The 20,648-nt window shown below is 44.8% G+C and overlaps 1 protein-coding gene across 1 annotated transcript in view; it reads left to right on the top strand.

The window, feature by feature from the left end:
* Window positions 1-272: 272 nt before the first annotated feature.
* LOC120937695 (heme-binding protein 2-like) overlaps window positions 273-20,648 on the top strand; it is a 36,463-nt gene continuing 16,087 nt past the window's right edge. Inside the window, exons 1-2 of the mRNA XM_040351113.1 lie at window positions 273-458; window positions 13,894-14,023. Of these exons, the coding sequence (XP_040207047.1) occupies window positions 315-458; window positions 13,894-14,023 (274 nt within the window). The 5' untranslated portion in view covers window positions 273-314. The remainder of the gene's footprint in view (window positions 459-13,893; window positions 14,024-20,648) is intronic.

Raw genomic sequence — 20,648 nt, 5'->3', positions numbered from 1 at the left:
GGCAAAAATCATGCTGGAATCGCACCAAAGTAGTACAGGAACCTTTTCAATAATCGCTCTGTGCCAAGTTGCATTGATGTAAACGGACACCATTGAAAACAATGTGATTTCTATTGTCGTGCGATTCTGTGCGACTCATATCACATCTGAAAACGCACTAGTGTAAATGAAGCCTAAAAGTGGAAACTGAAATTAGAATATAGACGTGGCTTTCATTGTAGCGAGGAGTTTGAGTCCCTCCCCAGCATCCAGCATATATAAGCAAGTCTGCAAACCCTCCCCCTTAGTAATCTCTGGACTTTCTGAGAGTAGACATGGCTTGCTTGTGTCTGCTTGTTCTCAGCTTGGTCTCCCTGTGTGCCACTGAAGTGATAGCTGAAGACAATAGAATTGAAGGCTTGCCAATATTTTGCGGCTCAAATGAATGCCCCAGATATCAAGTGCTGAAAAGATACAATGTAAGTCCGATTTTTTTTATCTTTCTATTTATTATTCAAAAAAGGGGTGATGTGAACAATCAACTACTTAGAAATTAAAATAGTGAAATTTGCCTTTTTTATTCCTTATGGTGTGCTTTGTTTTTTTTCTTTGTTTATTTGATTGTTATTTGTCTCATGTTTTTCCACTTGAGAAACATTGCTCAACTACGCCCTGTGTTATCATACACTGTAGCTGGAATGCTGATCAATACGTTTATGTTGTCCCGACTTGACTATTATAATGCTCTACTTGCTGGGGTTTCTAGTTCCACACTAAACAAACTACAGTATGTTCAGCTGCCAGAATCCTGATAGGTCTACTGCCATTGACCATATTACTCCTATTCTTGAGTTCTTCACTTGCACTGGTTACCTATCAAGTTTTGCATTGATTTCCAAATCTTCATGCTCACCTACATGGCTCGGCACACCGTCCATTATCTGTCTGAATGGTTATTAACCACTTCCTTACTGGGCACATATACCCCTTCCTGACCAGGTCAAATTTCAGCTTGTGGCACTGCGTCACTTTAACTGACAATTGCGCGGTCGTGCGACGTGACTCCCAAACAAAATTGACGTCCTTTTTTCCCCACAAATAGAGCTTTCTTTTGGTGGTATTTGATCACTTCTGCGGTTTTTATTTTTTGCGCTATAAACTAAAAAAGAGCAACAATTTTGAAAAAAACAATATTTTTTACTTGTTGCTGTAATAAATAGCCCAATTAAAAAAAAAAAAAAAAAAAATTCTCAGTCTAGGCGATACGCATTCTTCTACATATTTTTGGTAAAAAAAATAAAATAAAAAAAATCCCAAGAAGCGTCTGGTTTGCGCAAAAGTTATTGCGCTTACAAAATAGGGGACAGAATTCTTATTATTTTTTATTATTTTTTTTTTACTACTAATGGCGGCGATCAGCATTTTTTTCGTGACTGCGACATTATGGCGGACACATCGGACACTTTTGACACATTTTTGGCGCCATTCACATTTATACAGCGATCAGTGCTATAAATATGCACTAATTACTGTATAAATGTGACTGGCATTGAAGGGGTTAACACTAGGGGGTGAGGAAGGGGTTAAATGTGTACCCTGTATAGTGTTCTAACTGTGTGTGGAGGGGGGTGACTGGGGGAGGTGACCGATCTGTGTCCCTATGTACAAGGGACACAGATCGGTCTCCTCTCTCTTCTGACAGGACATGGATCTCTGTGTTTACACCCAGAGCTCCACGTCTTGTCCCTTGTAGCCGCCGATCTCGAGTGCCTGGCCGACATCACGGCCGCCAGGCGCTTGCATCGGCATCTCAGCGATGCGGCGAGCACGCGCGCGCCGCCGACTGCGCGTGCAGGCCGTAAAAACACGGCCAGTTAGGGAATTCGAACCACCCTGCGGCCGTATAAAGTCGTACGGCCGTCGGGTAGTGGTTAATGGGGTTGTAAAGGTTAGTTTTTAATTTTCTAAATAGGTTCCTTTAAGCTAGTGCATTGTTGGTTCACTTACCTTTTCCTTCAATTTCCCTTCTAAATGTTTTTTTTCTTTGTCTGAATTTCTCACTTCCTGTTTCTCCTCAATAAGCTTGCCCCCATCATCTGGCTGGGGGTTAGTCAGCCAGAACAGCTTACTGAGGTGGAACAGGAAGTGAGAAATTCAGACAAAGAAAACAAAAAAAACATTTTTTTAGAAGGGAAATCGAAGGAAAAGGTAAGTGAACCAACAATGCACTATCTTAAAGTAACCTATTTAGAAAATAAAAAACAAACCTTTACAACTCCTTTAACCTACCCTCTTCCCCATCCTCTTAACCTTCGCTCCTTTCATTTTGGTCTTCTGAGTGTCCTTTAAAACGATCTACAATCCATTTTTCACACAAAATAGAGCATTCCTTATTTGGTATTTGATCACCACTACGTTTTAAAAAAAAAAATTATTATTATTATAATATAAAAGAAAAAAGATCAAACATTTTGAAAAAGAAACTCAATATTTGATACTTTCTGCTATAAAACAGATACATGTAGCAAGGTCCCAAGGCCTAACGGTGACCTCAAGGGTTAGGGAGAGCTGACATCCTTCCAGGCATGGTGGGTGTAATGTAAGATGAAATGATGGGTGTCAGTCACTTTTTGAATGCAAACAAGATATTTATTGTCTCTTAACAAGAAGTGTGGGAGAGCCAGTTAGGGCCAGGACACCCTTAAGCATAGGCGTGTGCACAGGGTGTGCCAGATGTGCCCAGGCACACCCTAATCATCCTGTGCAGCACAGATTCCCCCCACCACGCTCCCAACTTCCCTCCCCTTCTCTTCTCTCCTGTCGACTGTTGCTGCGGGGATGTTTTAGGATGAGTGGGGAAAGGGGTCGGTAAATATGGAATTTACAGACCCCTTCCCTTTCTGAATGAACATTGTGAGTTATTGGTAATGTGTGTTTGAGCTTTGGGGTGCACACCCTAATGCAATAGGCTGCACACACCAATGCCCTTATGTAGATGCAATGATAATTGGCAGACTCTGAAACACTATTGGTAGATAGGGTGACCACCAGTGGCGGCTGGTGCTCAATTTTTTTTTGGGGGGGCGCAAACGTAAAAGAAAAAAAAAAATTGCTGCCTCACTGTGCACATCAAATGCAGCCACTCTGGCATCAATTGTCACCACTGTGCCATGCCATGAAATGCAGTCACTGTGCCATGCCATCAAACGCAGCCACTCTGGCATCAATTGTCACCACTGTGCCATGCCATCAAATGCAGTCACTGTGCCATGCCATTAAACGCAGCCACTGTGGCATCAATTGTCACCACTGTGCCATGCCATCAAACGCAGCCACTGTGCCATTAATTGTCACCACTGTGCCATGCCATCAAACGTAGCCACTGTGCCATCAATTATCACCACTGTGCCATGCCATCAAATGCAGTCACTATGCCATCAATTCGCACCACTGTGCCATGCAATCAAACGCAGTCACTGTGCCATGCCATCAAACGCAGTCGCTGTGCCATGCCAACAAACGCAGTCGCTGTGCCATGCCATCAAACGCAGTCGCTGTGCCATGCCATCAAACGCAGTCGTTGTGCCATGCCATCAAACGCAGTCACTGTGCCATGCCAAATGCAGTCACTGCCATGCCATCAAACACAGCCACTGTGCCATCAATTGTCACCACTGTTCCATGCCATCAAACTCAGCCACTGTGCCCCTCAATTGTCGCCACTGTGCCAATTGTCACCACTTTGCCCCTCAATTGGAATTTCCGCTCAAACCTGCCTTGTATACACACTGTCACACAAGTTCGGTGAACTTTTGACTGGCAAGAACACAGTGACATAAAATACTAAGACGAGCCGGGAAAATTAAGTTCTATGCTTCCGAGCATTCGTCGATTTTTTTTCCGAGCATGCGTCGGAATTTAGCACGTCAGGATTTGTACACCCGATTGGAAATTCCGATCTGATTTTTTCCTGACGGGAAAATAGAGAACCTGCTCTCTATCTTTTTACGGCAGTTTTCCCGTTGGATAAAGTCCGATGGAGCATACACACGGTCGGGATTCCCGACCAAAAGCTCACATCTGACTATTTCAGATGGAAAAAACGATCGTGTGTACAGGGCATGTTGGTCTTCACTCAGTGAGCTGTCAGTCTCTCACTAGACTTCCAGATCCCAGTCGTCACCGGATCTCCTGAGCTCTTTCACAGCTATCCCTCTGTATTCTCCTCAAGCGTCACCCCCGCTATCCTGCTGGGTCCCCAGCTTGGCACTTACTGATGCTTTCCTACTTCTTCACCGTCCCTGGCTGGTGGGAAGACTGCTCTGGTACTTGCTTCAGCTTACTCATAGTAGTCTCTGGTAACAAGGTGGGAGGTCCCTTAGTGGTGACAGCTTCCCCTCTACCTTCGACCACAACTGGTTCACTGTCTGGCTGAACCTTGGCAACTCGGTTGGACTCCAATCCTGCAGTCCGAACCCTACGCTGCTGCTTCTTCTGCTCCTGAATAGGCCTCAGGCAGCCTAGCAGCATCTGGCTTCTGGCCTAGCAACCCGGGGGCGAAATAACACACGTTCACCCAGACAGCCGTCCATGTGGCACAGAACCCTGATCACCTGACTCCACCCAAATAAATAGGCTCTCCCAGCAGGCCAAGGGACTAAAAGAAACCCCTGCCAATTGGCTGAGACACCCCATTCATTCATGATCTGACCTTGCTAAGCCCTTGACAATCTAATGTCACCAGCCACAGTGCCACCTAGCGACAGAAGAGAAAAGGTGCAGCAACTCCAGAATTTAGGAAGGAATCAGTGGATCTTCTATCAATCAGCCAGGACAATTACTACCTGGCAAACTAAATTTGTTAGCAACCCTGTCTAAACACCAGGGTGCTACATACAATAATAATACAAAAAAAAAAGCCTTTCATTTACAGATGATGGAGGCCACAATACAATCCTGTCTCAGCAGTCTACAGACTATTGTTTGGACTTCATGGCTTGGTTTGTGCTCTGTTAACTGTGGGACCTTATATAGACAGGTGTGTGCCTTTCCAAATCATGTCCAATCAACTGAGTTTACCACAGGTGGACTGCAATCAAGTTGTAGAAACATCTCAAGGATGTCTCACAATCTGACACTAACTGACACTGTGTGGGAGGTAGACAAACTGACTGACACCACCAATGACACTAATACAGTGATTAGTGATACTATACACCGTCACTGTACTGTAATTTCTGGCCCAAGATTAGGTCAAGGGCAGTTGAAAAGAGCTGCTTTAACCCACAGAAGCCATTTAAAGCACCAAAACCCACCTTATCATAATATTTTAATAATTAATTCCACATTATGTGATTTCAACAATTACATGTTTACTTCCAGTTTAATAACCCCAGGCAAATAGCTAAATACACAGATTAAAAAGGAAACAAAGTCTACTTTTTAAAGCGAAGTTCCAGCCTGAGGGAAAAAAAGAGTAAAGTCAGCAGCTACAAATACTGTAGCTGCTGACTTTTAATCTAAGGACACTTACCTGTCCAGAGACCCCGCAATGTCGGCACCCGAAGCTGATCCGTCCATTGGCTTCAGGTGCAGGTGCCGGCATTCTTACTAAGGGAAACAGGAAGTGAAGCCTTGTGGCTTCACAGCCTGTTACCTACTGCACATGCGCAAGTACCGCTGCGCTTTCTGAATGGTCCAGCTGTCTTCTGGGACCTGTGTGTCTCCCAGAAGGTAGCACAGGGGAAGGAGGAGGGACTAAAAGTTTTGTCGATCGCCGCAACGACAATGCTGCGATCTTACACAGGAGTGGGAGCTAGGGTGACCACATTTCCAAACTACCATTCAGGGACACCCTCCCTTTCCAAAAATCGGCTTGTGCTGTAACGAATCACAGCACAGTGATTGGACACAAGAGGCGGGATTTATGATTTCTCCAATGACAAGCAGGGGGCGGGATTGTGCTCCTCCAGGCATTCCTGGCCAGGACAAGTACTGTCAGTTAGTAAAACGGTGATGTGGCGGCCTTTATTGGGGGCATCAGATTGGCTTGGGGGGTGGCTGTGTCAGTTTCATTCCGGGACACTGTATTGTCCTGGAATGAATGTGCCCGGGACAGACCTGCAAAATGCGGGACTGTCCTGGTCAATCTGGGACACGTGGTCACCCTAGTGGGAGCAGGTACCTGGTTTTGACAGGTATCCGCTCCCCCCTGCTCCCCAAAAGGTGCCAAATGTGGCAGCAGGGCTTCCCCTTTTGCGTGGAGCTCCACTTTAACTTGTACCTACAGGTAAGTCTATATTAAGACTTACCTGTAGGTACAGTGAATATCTCCTAAACTTGCACCGTAGCACCCACGTGTAGGAGTGACGTCATCGCGCCCCTGGCCATTCATTCAGCTAGAGCCCACGAACATGGAAGGAAGACCTGGCGAATATCAAAGTGCCGTGGAGCCATAACAGCACTGCACTGGATGACTCCATGTGCAGGTAAGTCTGTAATAATGTACTAGTGTGCCAGTATGCATACTAGTACATTATAACTTAAACCTGCAGGGGGCCCCATTTTTTAAAATATTTGTGGCAGTTTACTACTGCTTTAAATACAGATAAGGGAGCTGTTTTACCTGCCAAAGGATTTGTAATTATTTACATCCAGTCCTGAGATTTACACAGCTGTGCTCCACACAGCACAGTCCAGTTCAGCAGGAGAGAGGGACCTTAAAGTTTCACTTTTTTGTACAGGACTCTTCCCCACCCCCACCCTGTGATTGGACAGTAAAAGAAGAGGCAGCATAATGATGAACTCATCTCTCTATCCTTCTATGTATGCTCTTTGCACTCGATTGGCTCCTTATTCTGCTTCTTCCACTCCTTCCCTGGAGCTGTTTTACCTGTCAAAGGATTTGTATTCATTTGCATCCAGTCCTGAGATTTACACAGCTGTGCCCCGGGCCCCACAGCACAGCCCAGTTTAGCAGGGGAGGGAGACCTGGTCTTTCTCTGGCGCAGTTTCACTTTTTTGTACAGGACTCTTCCCCACCCCCACCCTGCAAATGGATAGTAAAAGGAGAAGCAGCAGACTGATGAACTTATCTCTCTATCCTCCTATCAGTATGCTCTTTGCACTTAATTTGCTCGTTGTGCTGCTTCTCTTACTCCATCCCTGGGCTCTGCTGTACAAATGGTTCATTAGCCTGCAAGAAGCTGATACTAAGTAGATTTGGGTATTTACACGGCTTACATTTGAAAATAAAGAAAGAAATAATAATTTTCTTATGTATTGATGATAACAGGGCTCCATTGATGTGTACCTTTTATAGCTGCTTTGAGTTCAGTTACATAAAAATAAATGCCTATTACATGTCAAAGTGCACTTCAGATATCAGATTCCTGATAGCGAAGAGATTAATCTTCTTTGGTCAAAGTTATAGAACCACTGTCTGTTACCCAAAGGTCACATTACATAATTCTGCATGTGATTTCCTACATATGTCACCTGAATTTTCTTCTGTCTAAAGCTGACCATACACAGATCGAAATTTCCACAGATTATTGCTAAATAAGCTGAAATTCCATTCTTCGTTGGCCCATTGGCTTCGCCTGGCTCAAAAAACGAAAGTGTATTTCTGCCCAAAATAAAATAGCCACTTGACCTCCGGAAGATTTTACCCCCTTCATAACCAGGGCTATTTTAACTAGTAATTGTGCGGTCATGCAACACTGTACGTAAATGACATTTTTATATTTTTTTCACAAAAATAGAGCTTTCCTTTGGTGGTATTTGATCACCACTGGGTTTTTTATTTTTTGCAATATAAATGTAAAAAAGATGGAAGATTTGAAAAAAAAAAAACAGAGAGAAAACAATCTTACTTTCTGCTATAAAATATAATAAATAATTAAAAAAATCAAATTTCTTCATGAATTTTGGTTAACCAATTGTCCACGGGAGGACGTCCTTGACTTTGTGTGGTGATATCTGAATGATGCCTGCAGCTACAGGCATCATTCAGATATTGCCGTCTTCAGCCGCCGATTCTGTGCACGATAAGAATGATCAAAGCGGCGGTTCCACCGCTTGATCGTTCTTATAGGCAGCGGGAGGGGACGTCCCCCCCTCCCGCCGCCATCCGGTGCTTCTCCGGGCTCTCCCGTGCCATCGGGGGCCCAGAAAGCGAATCGGTCGGCGCTACTTGGAAAGCATAGAGATGACTGGTGACCAGATGGTTACCAGTCATCTCTATGACCGTCAGAGGCCCGGGCGTGACGTTATGACGTCACGCCTGGTACCCGGAAGTAAACAAATCCGCAATCGCGGCTGTCGGCATGTGATCAGTGATTTTTTTTTTTTACCGATTTCATGCTTGTAAGCCTGGAGGAGAGATGTGGGGTCTTATTGTCCCCACATCTCTCCATAAAGAAGACCTGTCACACTGATTCCTATTACAAGGGATGTTTACATTCCTTGTAATAGGAATAAAAGTGATAAAAAAAAGTGTAAAAATAAAAAAAATTAAATAAAATTAAATTAAAAAAATGTTTTTTGCAAACGCCCCTGTCACCGTTATCTCGCGCGCAGAAGCGAACACGCATGCAGTCCCCCCCACATATGTAAACGCCGTTCAAACCCCACATGTGAGGTACCGTCGCGTGCGTTAGAGCGTGTGCAACAATTCTCCTCTGTAACTCGAAAATAGTAACCTGTAAAAAATGTTAAAGCATTACCTATAGAGCTTTTTAAGTACTGAAGTTTGGCGCCATTCCATGAGTGTGTGCAATTTTATAGCGTGACGTATCTATTTACTCGGCGTAACATCATCTTTCACATTATACAAAAAAATTGGGCTAACTTTACTGTTTTGTTATTTTTTAATTCATGAAACCATTTTTTTCCCCAAAAAAAGGCGTTTGAAAAATTATTGCGCAATTTTATAGCAACATTTTTTTGATTTTTACATGAAGGAGAGAAGAGCTAAAATAGGCCCGGTGGACAAGTGGTTAAAAAAAAACCCAATACAGTAAGTGCATATGAAAGTTATAGCGTCTGGAACTTTTAATACTAGTAATGACCATGATCAGCGACTTATAGTGGGACTGTGGTGGTAAATCTGACACTAGCTGATGCTGACTAGGGGGGTACACTGACTGACCTTGACATCAATAGTAACACTAATACAGTGATCAGTGCTAATACTATACACTGTCACTGAACTAATGACACTGGATGGGAATAGGTTAACATCTAGGGGCGATCAATTTGAGCCTAACAATGTTTACTGTGTGTGTTATGTGCTGCTTTTGGTGTTTTTTCCTTGTTTTGCAGGGAATAAATAAAACAGCAAGATCGTCTATCAGCGTTCGGAGCTCTGTGTTGTTTACAACACAGCTCTCCCTTCACTGAACAGAGCTGATCAGTGGGTGCCAGTGATCAATCAGGGCCCCGTATTCAGCTTGTACTGTAACAAATCACAGTACAGCCTGGGTGGTGGGCGCGTGTCCCCTACCTGAAAGCGCTGATCACGTATTAGATATGTGATCCAGCACAGAGTGGCCGCCTTGCATCAGTATATATGTGTTGGGCGTATCTCCATTACGAACGATAGTTTTACTAGAACGAGCACGCGTTTTTCCCCTCGGAAAAGCATACACACGACCGGTTTTCCCAGACGGGGAAAACAGAAGACATGTTCTCTTTTTTCCCCCGCAGTTTTCCTGTCGGGAAAACTGCGATTGAGCATACACACGGCCGGGATTCCTGGCCAAAAGCTCTCATGGCAGTTTTCCTGACAGGAAAATCGGTTGTGTGTACGAGGCATAAGTGTAAAGGATAAAATCTAATAGTGCTCTAATAAATGGAAAAAATGTATCCAAATAAAAAACACACCACCGTGCAAACAATCCGCTTACCAGAGCAATATCGTTATGGGCATGTGATCAAATAACGTGCAGGTCAGTGGCAGTCGCACTTCCAACAGAGTGTACAGGTGAAAACGGTTATCCGCAGGCAGCATTAATGATGAAATAACATCTAGAATGTCATGAAGGTCCAAAAGTGTACATTGTGTTCATCAGCAGATATTTGGTCATAAAATGCACAGAGGAAACGACAATAGTGAAGCCCGTAGGTAAAACCAATGTGCAATTTATTGTGTGGTACTTACAAACAGACAGGTAAAAAAGGCATCAAAGGATATAAAAACTCTGCTGCTCATAGCATACTTGTGTCGGTCAGCCTAACATGTTTCATCCTTTGGGGATATCTTCAGAGGCGCTGCTCTGGTAAGCGGATTGTTTGCACGGTGGTGTGGTGTTTTTCCTTGTCTGCACACTGGAACTTCCGTGGAGGTCCTATATCTTTAATTTCATTGATGAACATATTTTTGTGGACTTTATATACACTATTTTTATTTGGATTAATTTTTTCCCTTTATTAGAGCGCTGCACTATTGGATTTTATTGTTTTTGTTTGCTTATCTGCAAACTGTGCTAGCTGCTTTGTATTCTTTTTATTAGTTTTAAGTTAGCGCAGATATTTGTTCACTTTTATTTTCATAAGTGTAAAGGAGCCTCAAGTCCTTTTGGATGCCTACACAAAGGAGGATTTTACAGGTACAGTACATAACAGAGCAGGAGAGACCTTAAAGTAAGGTGACCAGATTTTTTAAATGAAATCCGGGGACATATTTTTTTACTAGTAATGGTGGCAATCAGCGACTCTCTGCCCGTCGCCAGCCTCACAGCCTGCCAAGTCTTACTGTCCGGGCCCAGTTACTACTGGGTGGGGATCGAAGGAAGATCACTCCGCCCTCCGGGAGGGCAAGAAGATCAGCAGGGAGGAGGCTGGCCGGGACTTCAGCCAAGGCAGAAGAACATGCGAGCGGAGCTAAATGGGCATGCACCCAAAACTAAAGAAGTGGTCCCTCCGCTCCGACCAACACATGATCATCAGAAAGGGGCACAGAAAATGGAAAAAAAAAATCACCCCTAAGCTAGTAGGAGCGGCAGAGCGGGGGTGTGTAGTTCAGAATTTGTCTGGGGACAGACTTGGTTCAGGGACAGTGTCCTCAATCCGGGGACTGTCCCCAGAAAATGGGGATATCTGGTCACCCTACCTTAAAGGGGTTGTAAAGGAAAAAAATGTTTTCCCTAAATAGTTTCCTTTACCTTAGTGCAGTCCTCCTTCACTTACCTCATCCTTCCATTTTGCTTTTAAATGTCCTTATTTCTTCTGAGAAATCCTCACTTCCTGTTCTTCTGTCTGTAACTACACACCGTAATGCAAGGCTTTCTCCCTGGTGTGGAGAAAGCCTCTTGAGGGGGGAGGGACGAGCAGGCAAGTCAGGACGCTCTCTACTTTGCAGATAGAGAAAGGAGCTGTGTGTTAGTGGGCATCCTGACACTCCTGCTCGCCCCCTCAAGAGGCTTTCTGCACACCAGGAAGAAAGCCTCGCATTACTGTGTGTAGTTACAGACAGAAGAACAGGAAGTGAGGATTTCTCAGAAGAAATAAGGACATTTAAAAGCAAAATCGAAGGATGAGGTAAGTGAAGGAGGACTGCACTAAGGTAAAGGAAGCTATTTAGGGAAAACATTTTTTTCCTTTACAACCCCTTTAAAATACACGATGTAACATAATATTTTGTCCATTAATTAACTGAATCTCTGTTTTCCTGTCTGCAAAGTCCTAATTGGCGAGAGGAAATGTGCTGCATGCTACATTCTTCTTCTAGACACTTCCACCAGTGATGGACCTCAGAATGTCTCTAGAAATGAATTGTTCTTATCATGCCAAAATAATGTTACCTAATGTCCTTTTACATTAACACCAGTTGCTCAGTTACCCAAGAAGAATTTTAATCATACGTATTACCAGTTCTAATGAGAAGGACTGGATTTAGGAAATCTGTTTGGATAAGAGCTTTTTAATTAAAATAGTTGTAATACTCATTAACACTTGTACGAAGAGGTGGCTCTATTCCAGACATTTTGTGATAATAAATGTTGGCCAAATTGCACAACAGTGGGGGGTATTAAAGGAGCATTCTTAACCACTTGCTTACTGGGCACACATACCCCCTTCCTGCCCAGGCGAAATTTCAGCTTTCAGCACTGTCACACTTTAACTGACAATTGCGCGGTCGTACAACGTGGCTCCCAAACAAAATTTATGTCCTTTTTTCCCACAAATAGAGCTTTCTTTTGGTGGTATTTGATCACCTCTGAGGTTTTTATTTTTTGCGCTATAAACAAACAAAAACAAAATTTTTTACTTTTTGCTATAATAAATATCCAATTTTTAAAAAAAATAACTTTTTTTTTTTTCAGTTTAGGCCGATACATATTCTTCTACATATTTTTGGTTAAAAAAAATCGCAATAAGCGTATAGTGATTGATTTGCGCAAAAATTATAGCGGCTACAAAATAGGGGATAGAATTCTGACTTTTTGTGTTATTCTTTTTTACTAGTAATGGCAGCGATTTGCGATTTTTGTCAGGACTGCGATATTATGGCGGACACATCGGACACTTTTGACACATTTTTGGGACCATTCATATTTATACAGTGAACAGTGCTATAAATATGCACTAATTACTGTATAAATGTGACTGGCAGGGAAGGGGTTAACACTAGGGGGCGAGGAAGGGGTTAAATGCGTTCCCTGGAAGGAAGTGATTCTAACTGTGGGGGGAGGGGACTGACTGGGGGAGGTGACCGATCTGTGTCCCTATGTACAAGGGACACAGCATCGGTCTCCTCTCTCCCTGACAGGACGTGGAGCTCTGTGTTTACACACAGAGCTCCACGTCCCTGCTCTGTCACTGCCGATCGCGTGTACCTGGCGGACATCGCAGCCACCAGGCACGCGCATCAGCATCTCAGTGACGCGACGCGCACGCCCCCCAGTAGCCAGAGGACCCGAGGTCTTGTGGCCGTCTTTTTACAATGGTCCGGGTCTGAAGTAGTTAAATAATTTAGGCTTTAAAGTGGTTGCAAAGGTAGAAGTTTTTTTTATCTTAATGCATTCTATGCATTAAGATAAAAAACCTTCTGTGTGCAGCAGCCCCCCTATTACATACCTGAGCCTCATCTCTATCCAGCGATTTGCATGAGTGCCTTGGCCGTCCGGGACTCTTCCTCCTGATTGACTAAAATACAGCAGCGGCGCCATTGGCTCCTGCTGCTGTCAAGCAAAGTCAGTTAGCCAATCAGGAAAGAGGGGGTGGGCGGAACTGTGGCTCTATGTCTGAATGGAAACACACAGCAGTGGTTCGGCTCGGGTGCCCCCATAGCAAGCTGATTTCTGTGGGGCAACTCAGCAGGAGGGAGGGGCAAAGAGTGCCAGTGGGGGACCCAAGAAGAGGAGGATCTGGGCTGCTTTGTGCAAAACCATTTCACAGAGCAGGTAATTATAACATTATTATTTTGAAAGAAAAAAATAGACTTTACTATTACTTTAAAGCGGTAGTAAACCTGCACAAAAAACAAAAAAAAAACCCCTGCAAGGCAAAGGCACAATGAGCTAGTATTTCTTGCTCTCATGGTCTCGGGCTGCATGATTGCTGCCGGCATGCAAGTGCCCGAAAAAAAACAAGGGCTCAAAGAGTAGCCACAGAGGGCATATAATGACCCGGCTGAAAGGATAATACAGAAAAGAGGAATAACATATGAGATAAAAATTTGTGAAATAAAAAATAAGTAAAGGATAATGAAGTATAAGGATTGTTAATGAACTAGTGAATAAAGATACACTCACTTAAAAGCAGAGTAAATCGGGCATAGGGTGGAGGGCGCCCGGGTTAAGGTGACATTTTTTTTTCACTGAGGATAACACTGAAAATGTAAAAATAAAACTGGTATGGAAAAAGGAATAAAACTTGACTGTCATGCGTTATTTTTATTGTGTTTTACAGACATTTGAGCTTAGAAGCTATGAGTCAACACGTTGGGCGACAACATACCTAAACACGGATGGCATGGGCATAGGAATGATGAAAACCTTTAGACGCCTTTTTAAATACATCAGTGGAGAGAATTCAGAAGGTATTTCAGTTTATTGTTACATTTGTAATGATCAATTTTTCTCTCTATCAAATACATTTTTACAAGACGGAGCATATTTACAGAGACCTAAAATGCTGAGATGGACAAAACCGTTTTTGAAGTAGGGTTAGAACCTCTATCAGGTTTTTGAAGGGAATTTTCTCAGACAGAGAAGAAGTAGCAAAAATAACTAGTAGTGTGAGGAGGTTTATTATACTGGCCCAGATTCAAGAAGCACTTGCGCCCGCGCAACCATAGGTTGCGCGGCGCAAGGGCTTACTTGCTCCGGTGTAACGAGTGCTCCTGATTCAGGAACCTCGTTACACCGACTGCAGCCTAGGATGTGACAGACATAAGCCTCCTTATGCCTTCACATCCCAGGCTGCATTCTTGCGTTGGCCGCTAGGGGGCGCGGCCATTGTGATCGGCGTATAGTATGCAAATTGCATACTACCACCGATTCACAAAAGTTGCGCGGGCCCTGGGCACGCAAGGTACGGAGTTTCCGTACTGCAACTTTAGCGCAAGGTTGCTCCTGCTAATAGCAGGGGCAGCCAATGCTAAAGTATAGCTGCGCTTCCCGCTCGTGAAATTTAAATTTCACGTCGGTTACGTAAGTGATTCGTGAATGGTGCTGGACGCCATTCACGTTCACTTAGAAGCAAATGACGTCCTTGCGACGTCATTTGCCGCAATGCACGTCGGGAAAGTTTCCAGACGGAGCATGCGCTGTTCGCTCGGCGCGGGAGCGCGCCTAATTTAAATGATTCCCGCCCCCGGCGGGATCATTTACATTAGGCGCCCTTACGCAGGGCTAATTAGCATTGCGCCCGCGCAATTTACGGAGCTAATGCTCCGTGAATCGCGGGCAAAACGAAATATTTGCGTGGGCGCAGAGAAAAATCTTTGCTCTTTGCCCACGCAAATATTGCCCCGATCTACCTGAATCTGGGCCACTGTCTGTGACCCACTGTACCCCTACTTTCTTTTCAGGTGACACCCTGTGTTTTAGGGTGTCACTGGGACTGAAATTGAAATTGAAATTTTTAAAGGATGTTATCCAACATTTGTTGGTGGAAAATCCGACAATTGTCTGATGGAGCATACAAACGGTCGGATTTTCCAACAACAGCCTGTCATCACACAATTCCTGTCGGAAAATCAGATTGTGTGTATGGGCCATTAGGAAGGTCCACTGATTGTGCCCAAATGCCCAATCAACCACAGCAGAGGAACAAGGTACCTGGAATAGAAAAACAATAAATAAACTAAACAGACCAAAGCAAGATATTAAATACATTATTTTAGTACATAACTGTAGAGGAAATTAGGTATAGTCTTCCCTTATGATAAATTAACTCTGATAAAGGAACAGCCCGAATGCACACACAGAAGATGGAAAGAGGGATTGGTAGGAGGTGGGCAGAGATATACATTAGGTGGACCAAATGCAGGAAAAATTGCACTTCACAATGGGAGTGGGTAACCGATTTTGACAGGTACCCACTCCCCCAAATCTGGTTGGATCGCGGCAGCGATCTGAGTGGAAGTTCGGCCCTTCCTTCTTCCCCGCAGCCTTCTCGACACATCACAAGTCCCAGAAGATTGAGGGACCATTTACAAAGTGCAACGAGGATCGTTCATGCGCCGTTGGAAGTCGGTTATGAAGCCGCAAGGCTTCATTGCCGGTTCCCCTTAGTCGAGGACCTGAAGCCAATTGAAGAATCAGCTTGGTTAAAGACAGCGCTGGATCCAGGGGCAGGTAAGTGTCCTTACAGGGCCGTTTGAAGGAATTAGGGGGCCCCAAGCAAAATGAACATGGAGGCCCCCCCCCCCCCGCACGCACGGGCGGAACTTCTTTTGGCAGAACACCGGCCGGCAGGGGCGTACCTAGAGCATTTGGCACCCGGGGCAGATCCAATATCTGGCACCCCCCCCCACGTTAAAATGTAAAAACACCCCAGTGTGCCCTCTGCATCCTTCAATATCTCTTTATTACTACTGTGTACCCCCCTCTCCACAACTGCACCCCTGGACCCCTTTACATTACACAGCACCCTGCACTTCTGCACCCCTTTACATTACACAACCCCCTGCACCCCTTTACATTAAATAGCACTCTGCACTTCTGGACCCCTTTACATTACACAGCCCCCTGTACCCCTTTACATTAAATAGCACCCTGCACTTCTGGACCCCTTTACATTACACAGCCCTCTGCACCTCTGGACCCCTTTACATTAAATAGCACTCTGCACCCCTTTACATTACACAGCCCCCTGCACCTCTGGGCCCCTTTACATTACACAGCACCCTGCACCTCTGGACCCCTTTGCATTACACAGCCCCTATAGCTCTGGACTCTCTGCATGTTACACAGACTCTTTTCAGTGCAGACCCCCCTTCAGTTCACACCCCCCCTCAGTGCAGAGACCCCCTTCAGTGCAAACCCCCTCAGTGCAGAGACCCTCCTCAGTGCTAACCCCCCCAGTGCAGAGACCCCCCTCAGTGCAAAGACCCCCCTCAGTGCAGAGACCCCCTTCAGTGCAAACCCCCCTCAGTGCAGAGACCCCCCCTCAGTGCAGAGACCCCCCCCAGTGCAGAGACACCCCCCAGTGCAGAGACCCCCCCAGTGCAGAGACCCCCCCAGTGCAAACCACCCTCAGTGCAGAGACCCCCCCTCAGTGCAGAGACCCCCCCTCAGTGCAGAGACACCCCCCCAGTGCAGAGACACCCCCCAGTGCAGAGACGCCCCCCCAGTGCAGAGACACACCCCCAGTGCAGAGACCCCCCTCCCCAATTCAGTACCTCAGGCTCAGATGCTGCAGATAAGCGTTGTGATGGCACATGCACAGAAGGTCCCCCCCTCTGTACATAAAGATAGGAGGGGAGAAGCCTTCACTCGGATGTGCCTGTGACTGTGTGAGAAGTGCCGAACACCACTGACTGGGACGCTCAGACAGCCGGCGGCCGTGAGAGGAGGGGATGTCACCACGCATCCCCTCCTTTGTATCGCGGTATCACAATAGCTGCCTCGAGTCTCCCTGCAGCTGCTTCAGACACGTGTGTGGCCCGCCCTCCCCTTAGTACGACACTGCCGGCCGGGTTCCAAGCGGTACAGGAGATTCAGTGTCCTGTTCCCGGCCAGGCTGACAGGAAGTGAGCACTTCCTGTCAGTCCGGCCGGTAACAGGACACTGAATCTTCTGTACCGCGCGGTACTCGGCCGGACTGACAGGAGGAGCTCGGCCACGCTATAGCCTGGGAAGGAGAAGTTGGGGGCCCCGGCCAGCTTGGGGCCCCAAGCAATTGTTTGCTTTGCCGGGCCTGTGTCCTTACATTAAAAGTCAGCAGATACAATATTTGGGGTGACTGGAGCTCCTCTTTAACCCAACATTAAAATCCATCAAACATGTTGCAGATCACATAATGCATGAATGCATATGATAACATGGCGTGCATAAGCCACTCAAAGATTGTATCATAAATTAAGAAGAAAAGGTGAAGTACCCTCATTCAATATGCTTTACAGGTCAAAGCCCACTTCTTCAGGAAAAGAAGGAAAGAGTTTTCCTCTTGTCTAAGACAACACGTTCACATAAACTACCACAAAGAAGACATTGCCAGAGATGGGTAAATCCTCATGTTCAACTTAGCCCCCCTTTACACCAGTGCGATTTGTCATGTGTTTTGACAGTTCCAAATCACATAACAAATCGCACCCCATTGTTGACAATGGAACCATTCAAATTGCCGTAACTCATGTCCCAGCGAATTTGAAAAAGGTTCTTGCACTACTTGTTGCCAATTTCATTGTGACTTGGATAGCTTTCTGTTAAACAAAGTAGCAAGTCGCAATGAAATAGGAGGTGCAAATCGCACTGATCTGCGGCTTTGAAATCATTCTGAAGTAGAGGGATTTCAAAGTCGCACCAGTGTGAACCAGGACTAAAGGTCAGAAGAAGGAGAGGGGAACTACTTGGCACCAAACTGGGAACCAGGTAAGTAGCTCTAGATGGAGGACATCCCCACTCATCATTTCTATCCTGTAAGTCCTCACTACTAACCATCCATCCTGTTTTCTTCCTGCTGGAGTGGGGATGTCCTCCATCTACTGCTACACGCCTGGTTCCCAGTTTGGTGTCAAAGTGTTCCCCTCTCTTTCTTCTGATCTTAAAGCAGAGTTCCACCAAGAAATGGAACTTCCGCTTTTTGGAATTCTCCTCCCCTCCGGTGTCACATTTGGCACCTTCCTCCCTCAGCCTTCTGGGACACATCACAGGTCCCAAAAGACTGTGGGCCCATTCACAAAGGGCAGCACATGCACAGTAGGAAACTAGCTGTGAAGCTGCAAGGCTTCACTGCTGACTTCCCTTACTTAAAGGGGTTGTAAAGGAAAAAACATTTTGTTCCCTAAATAGCTTCCTTTACCTTAGTGCAGTCCTCCTTCACTTACCTCATCCTTCAATTTTGCTTTTAAATGTCCTTATTTCTTCTGAGAAATCCTCCCTTCCTGTTCTTCTGTCTGTAACTCTCCACCGTAATGCGAGGCTTTCTCCCTGGTGTGGAGAAAGCCTCTTGAGGGGGTAAGAAGGAGTGTCAGGATGCCCACTAACACACAGCTCCTTTCTCTATCTGCAAAGTAGAGAGTGTCCTGACTTGCCTGCTCGCCATCTTCCCCCTCAAAAGGCTTTCTCCACACCAGGGAGAAAGCCTTGCATTACTGTGTGGAGTTACAGACAGAAGAACAGGAAGTGAGGATTTATCAGAAGAAATAAGGACATTTAAAAGCAAAATTGAAGGATGAGGTAAGTGAAGGAGGACTGCACTAAGGTAAAGGAAGCTATTTAGGGAAAAAGAAAATTTCCTTTACAACCCCTTTAAGATGGAAAAGAGTACTGCTCCAAGCCCTGCGACCTATGCTGTGCTCCCGCCCTGTAGTACTGACAGGTGCAGACTCTGCGCTGATCCGTGGAAAAAAGAAATGCTCCTGGACTGCCGCACTCTGATAGGCGATTTATTTGAAACAAAATGAACAAAGGATAAAATCCAAAGCTGTATAACATCCAAAAGTTCATGCAACACTGCAATCAAAGGTAGAAAGTGGACATAGGGGACAAAAAAGCGAACATGTTTCACATCATGGATAGATGCTTAGTAATAGCTCATAGCCAGGGGCGGACTGACCATTGAGTCACTCGGGCACTGCCCGAGGGCCCCATGCCACTAGGGGGCCCCATCCGGGTTGCCAGGCTCAGTAAAACCAGGCACAGTATGTAAAAATCTGTGTTTTTTTTAGATCTGTCCCTGATATGTCCGAAAATGACATGCTTTTAATGTGAATATCCCAAGATTTTAGCTGCCCGCCTCTGCACTACCTCCTGGCATGGTGGTCATCTGTAAGCCAGAGGGGCCCCATAATCTTCTATTGCCCAGGGGCCCCATGAGTTGTCAGTCCGCCCCTGCTCATAGCTTATCCTTTGTTCATTTTGTTTCAAATAAAACCCCTTTAAGATGCTGGCACCTGGACCCGAAGGCGATTGAAGAATCGGCTCGGGTGAGGACATTGCTGGAACCCCCGGACAGGTGACTGTCCTTATATTAAAAATCAGTAGCTACTGACTTAAATTTTTTTGGGGGGAAACTGTTCAACTTTCCTCTTTAAGTTGAACATCGGGATTCATCCATCTCTGGCGATGTATTCTCTGTAATTTTGAATGGTGGTAGTTTATATGAACATGTTGCTGTTGTTTTAGACAAGGGGAAAACCCTTTCCTTCTTATCCTGAAGAAGCAGAAATTGACCTGTGAAACGTGTTGAATGTGGATATTTCACTTTTACTTCTTCATTTATGATTAAATCTTTGAGTGGCTTATGCAAACCATGTTTGATGGATTTTAATGTTGACTTTTATTGGTTACAAAAATAAACTTTGGATGTTTTATATATATATACACCGTGAAAAACTTGTGGTATCTTAAAAGTCCTAAATAGCTTTTTCTGGAGGGATTTTGTTAACCACTTAAGCCCCGGACCAATATGCAGCCTAAAGACCCAAGGTGTTTTTACAGTTCGGGACTGCGTCGCTTTAACAGACAATTGCGCGGTCGTGCGACGTGGCTCCCAAACAAAATTGGCGTCCTTTTTTCCCCACAAATAGAGCTTTCTTTTGGTGGTATTTGATCACATCTGCGGTTTTTAGTTTTTGCGCTATAAACAAAAATAGAGCGACAATTTTGAAAAAAATGCAATATTTTTTACTTTTTGCTGTAATAAATATCCCCCAAAAACATATATAAAAACATTTTTTTTCCTCAGTTTAGGCCGATACGTATTCTTCTACCTATTTTTAGTAAAAAAAATCGCAATAAGCGTTTATCGATTGGTTTGCGCAAAATTTATAGTGTTTACAAAATAGGGGATAGTTTTATTGCATTTTTATTTTTTTTTTTTTTTTTTACTACTAATGGCGGCGATCAGCAATTTTTTTCGTGACTGCGACATTATGGCGGACACTTCGGACAATTTTGACACATTTTTGGGACCATTGTCATTTTCACAGCAAAAAATGCATTTAAATTGCATTCTTTATTGTGAAAATGACAGTTGCAGTTTGGGAGTTAACC

The sequence above is a fragment of the Rana temporaria genome, chromosome 4 (assembly GCF_905171775.1).
Source record: "Rana temporaria chromosome 4, aRanTem1.1, whole genome shotgun sequence".
Lineage (NCBI taxonomy): Eukaryota > Metazoa > Chordata > Amphibia > Anura > Ranidae > Rana > Rana temporaria.
This window is presented reverse-complemented; position numbering and strand designations above follow the sequence as displayed.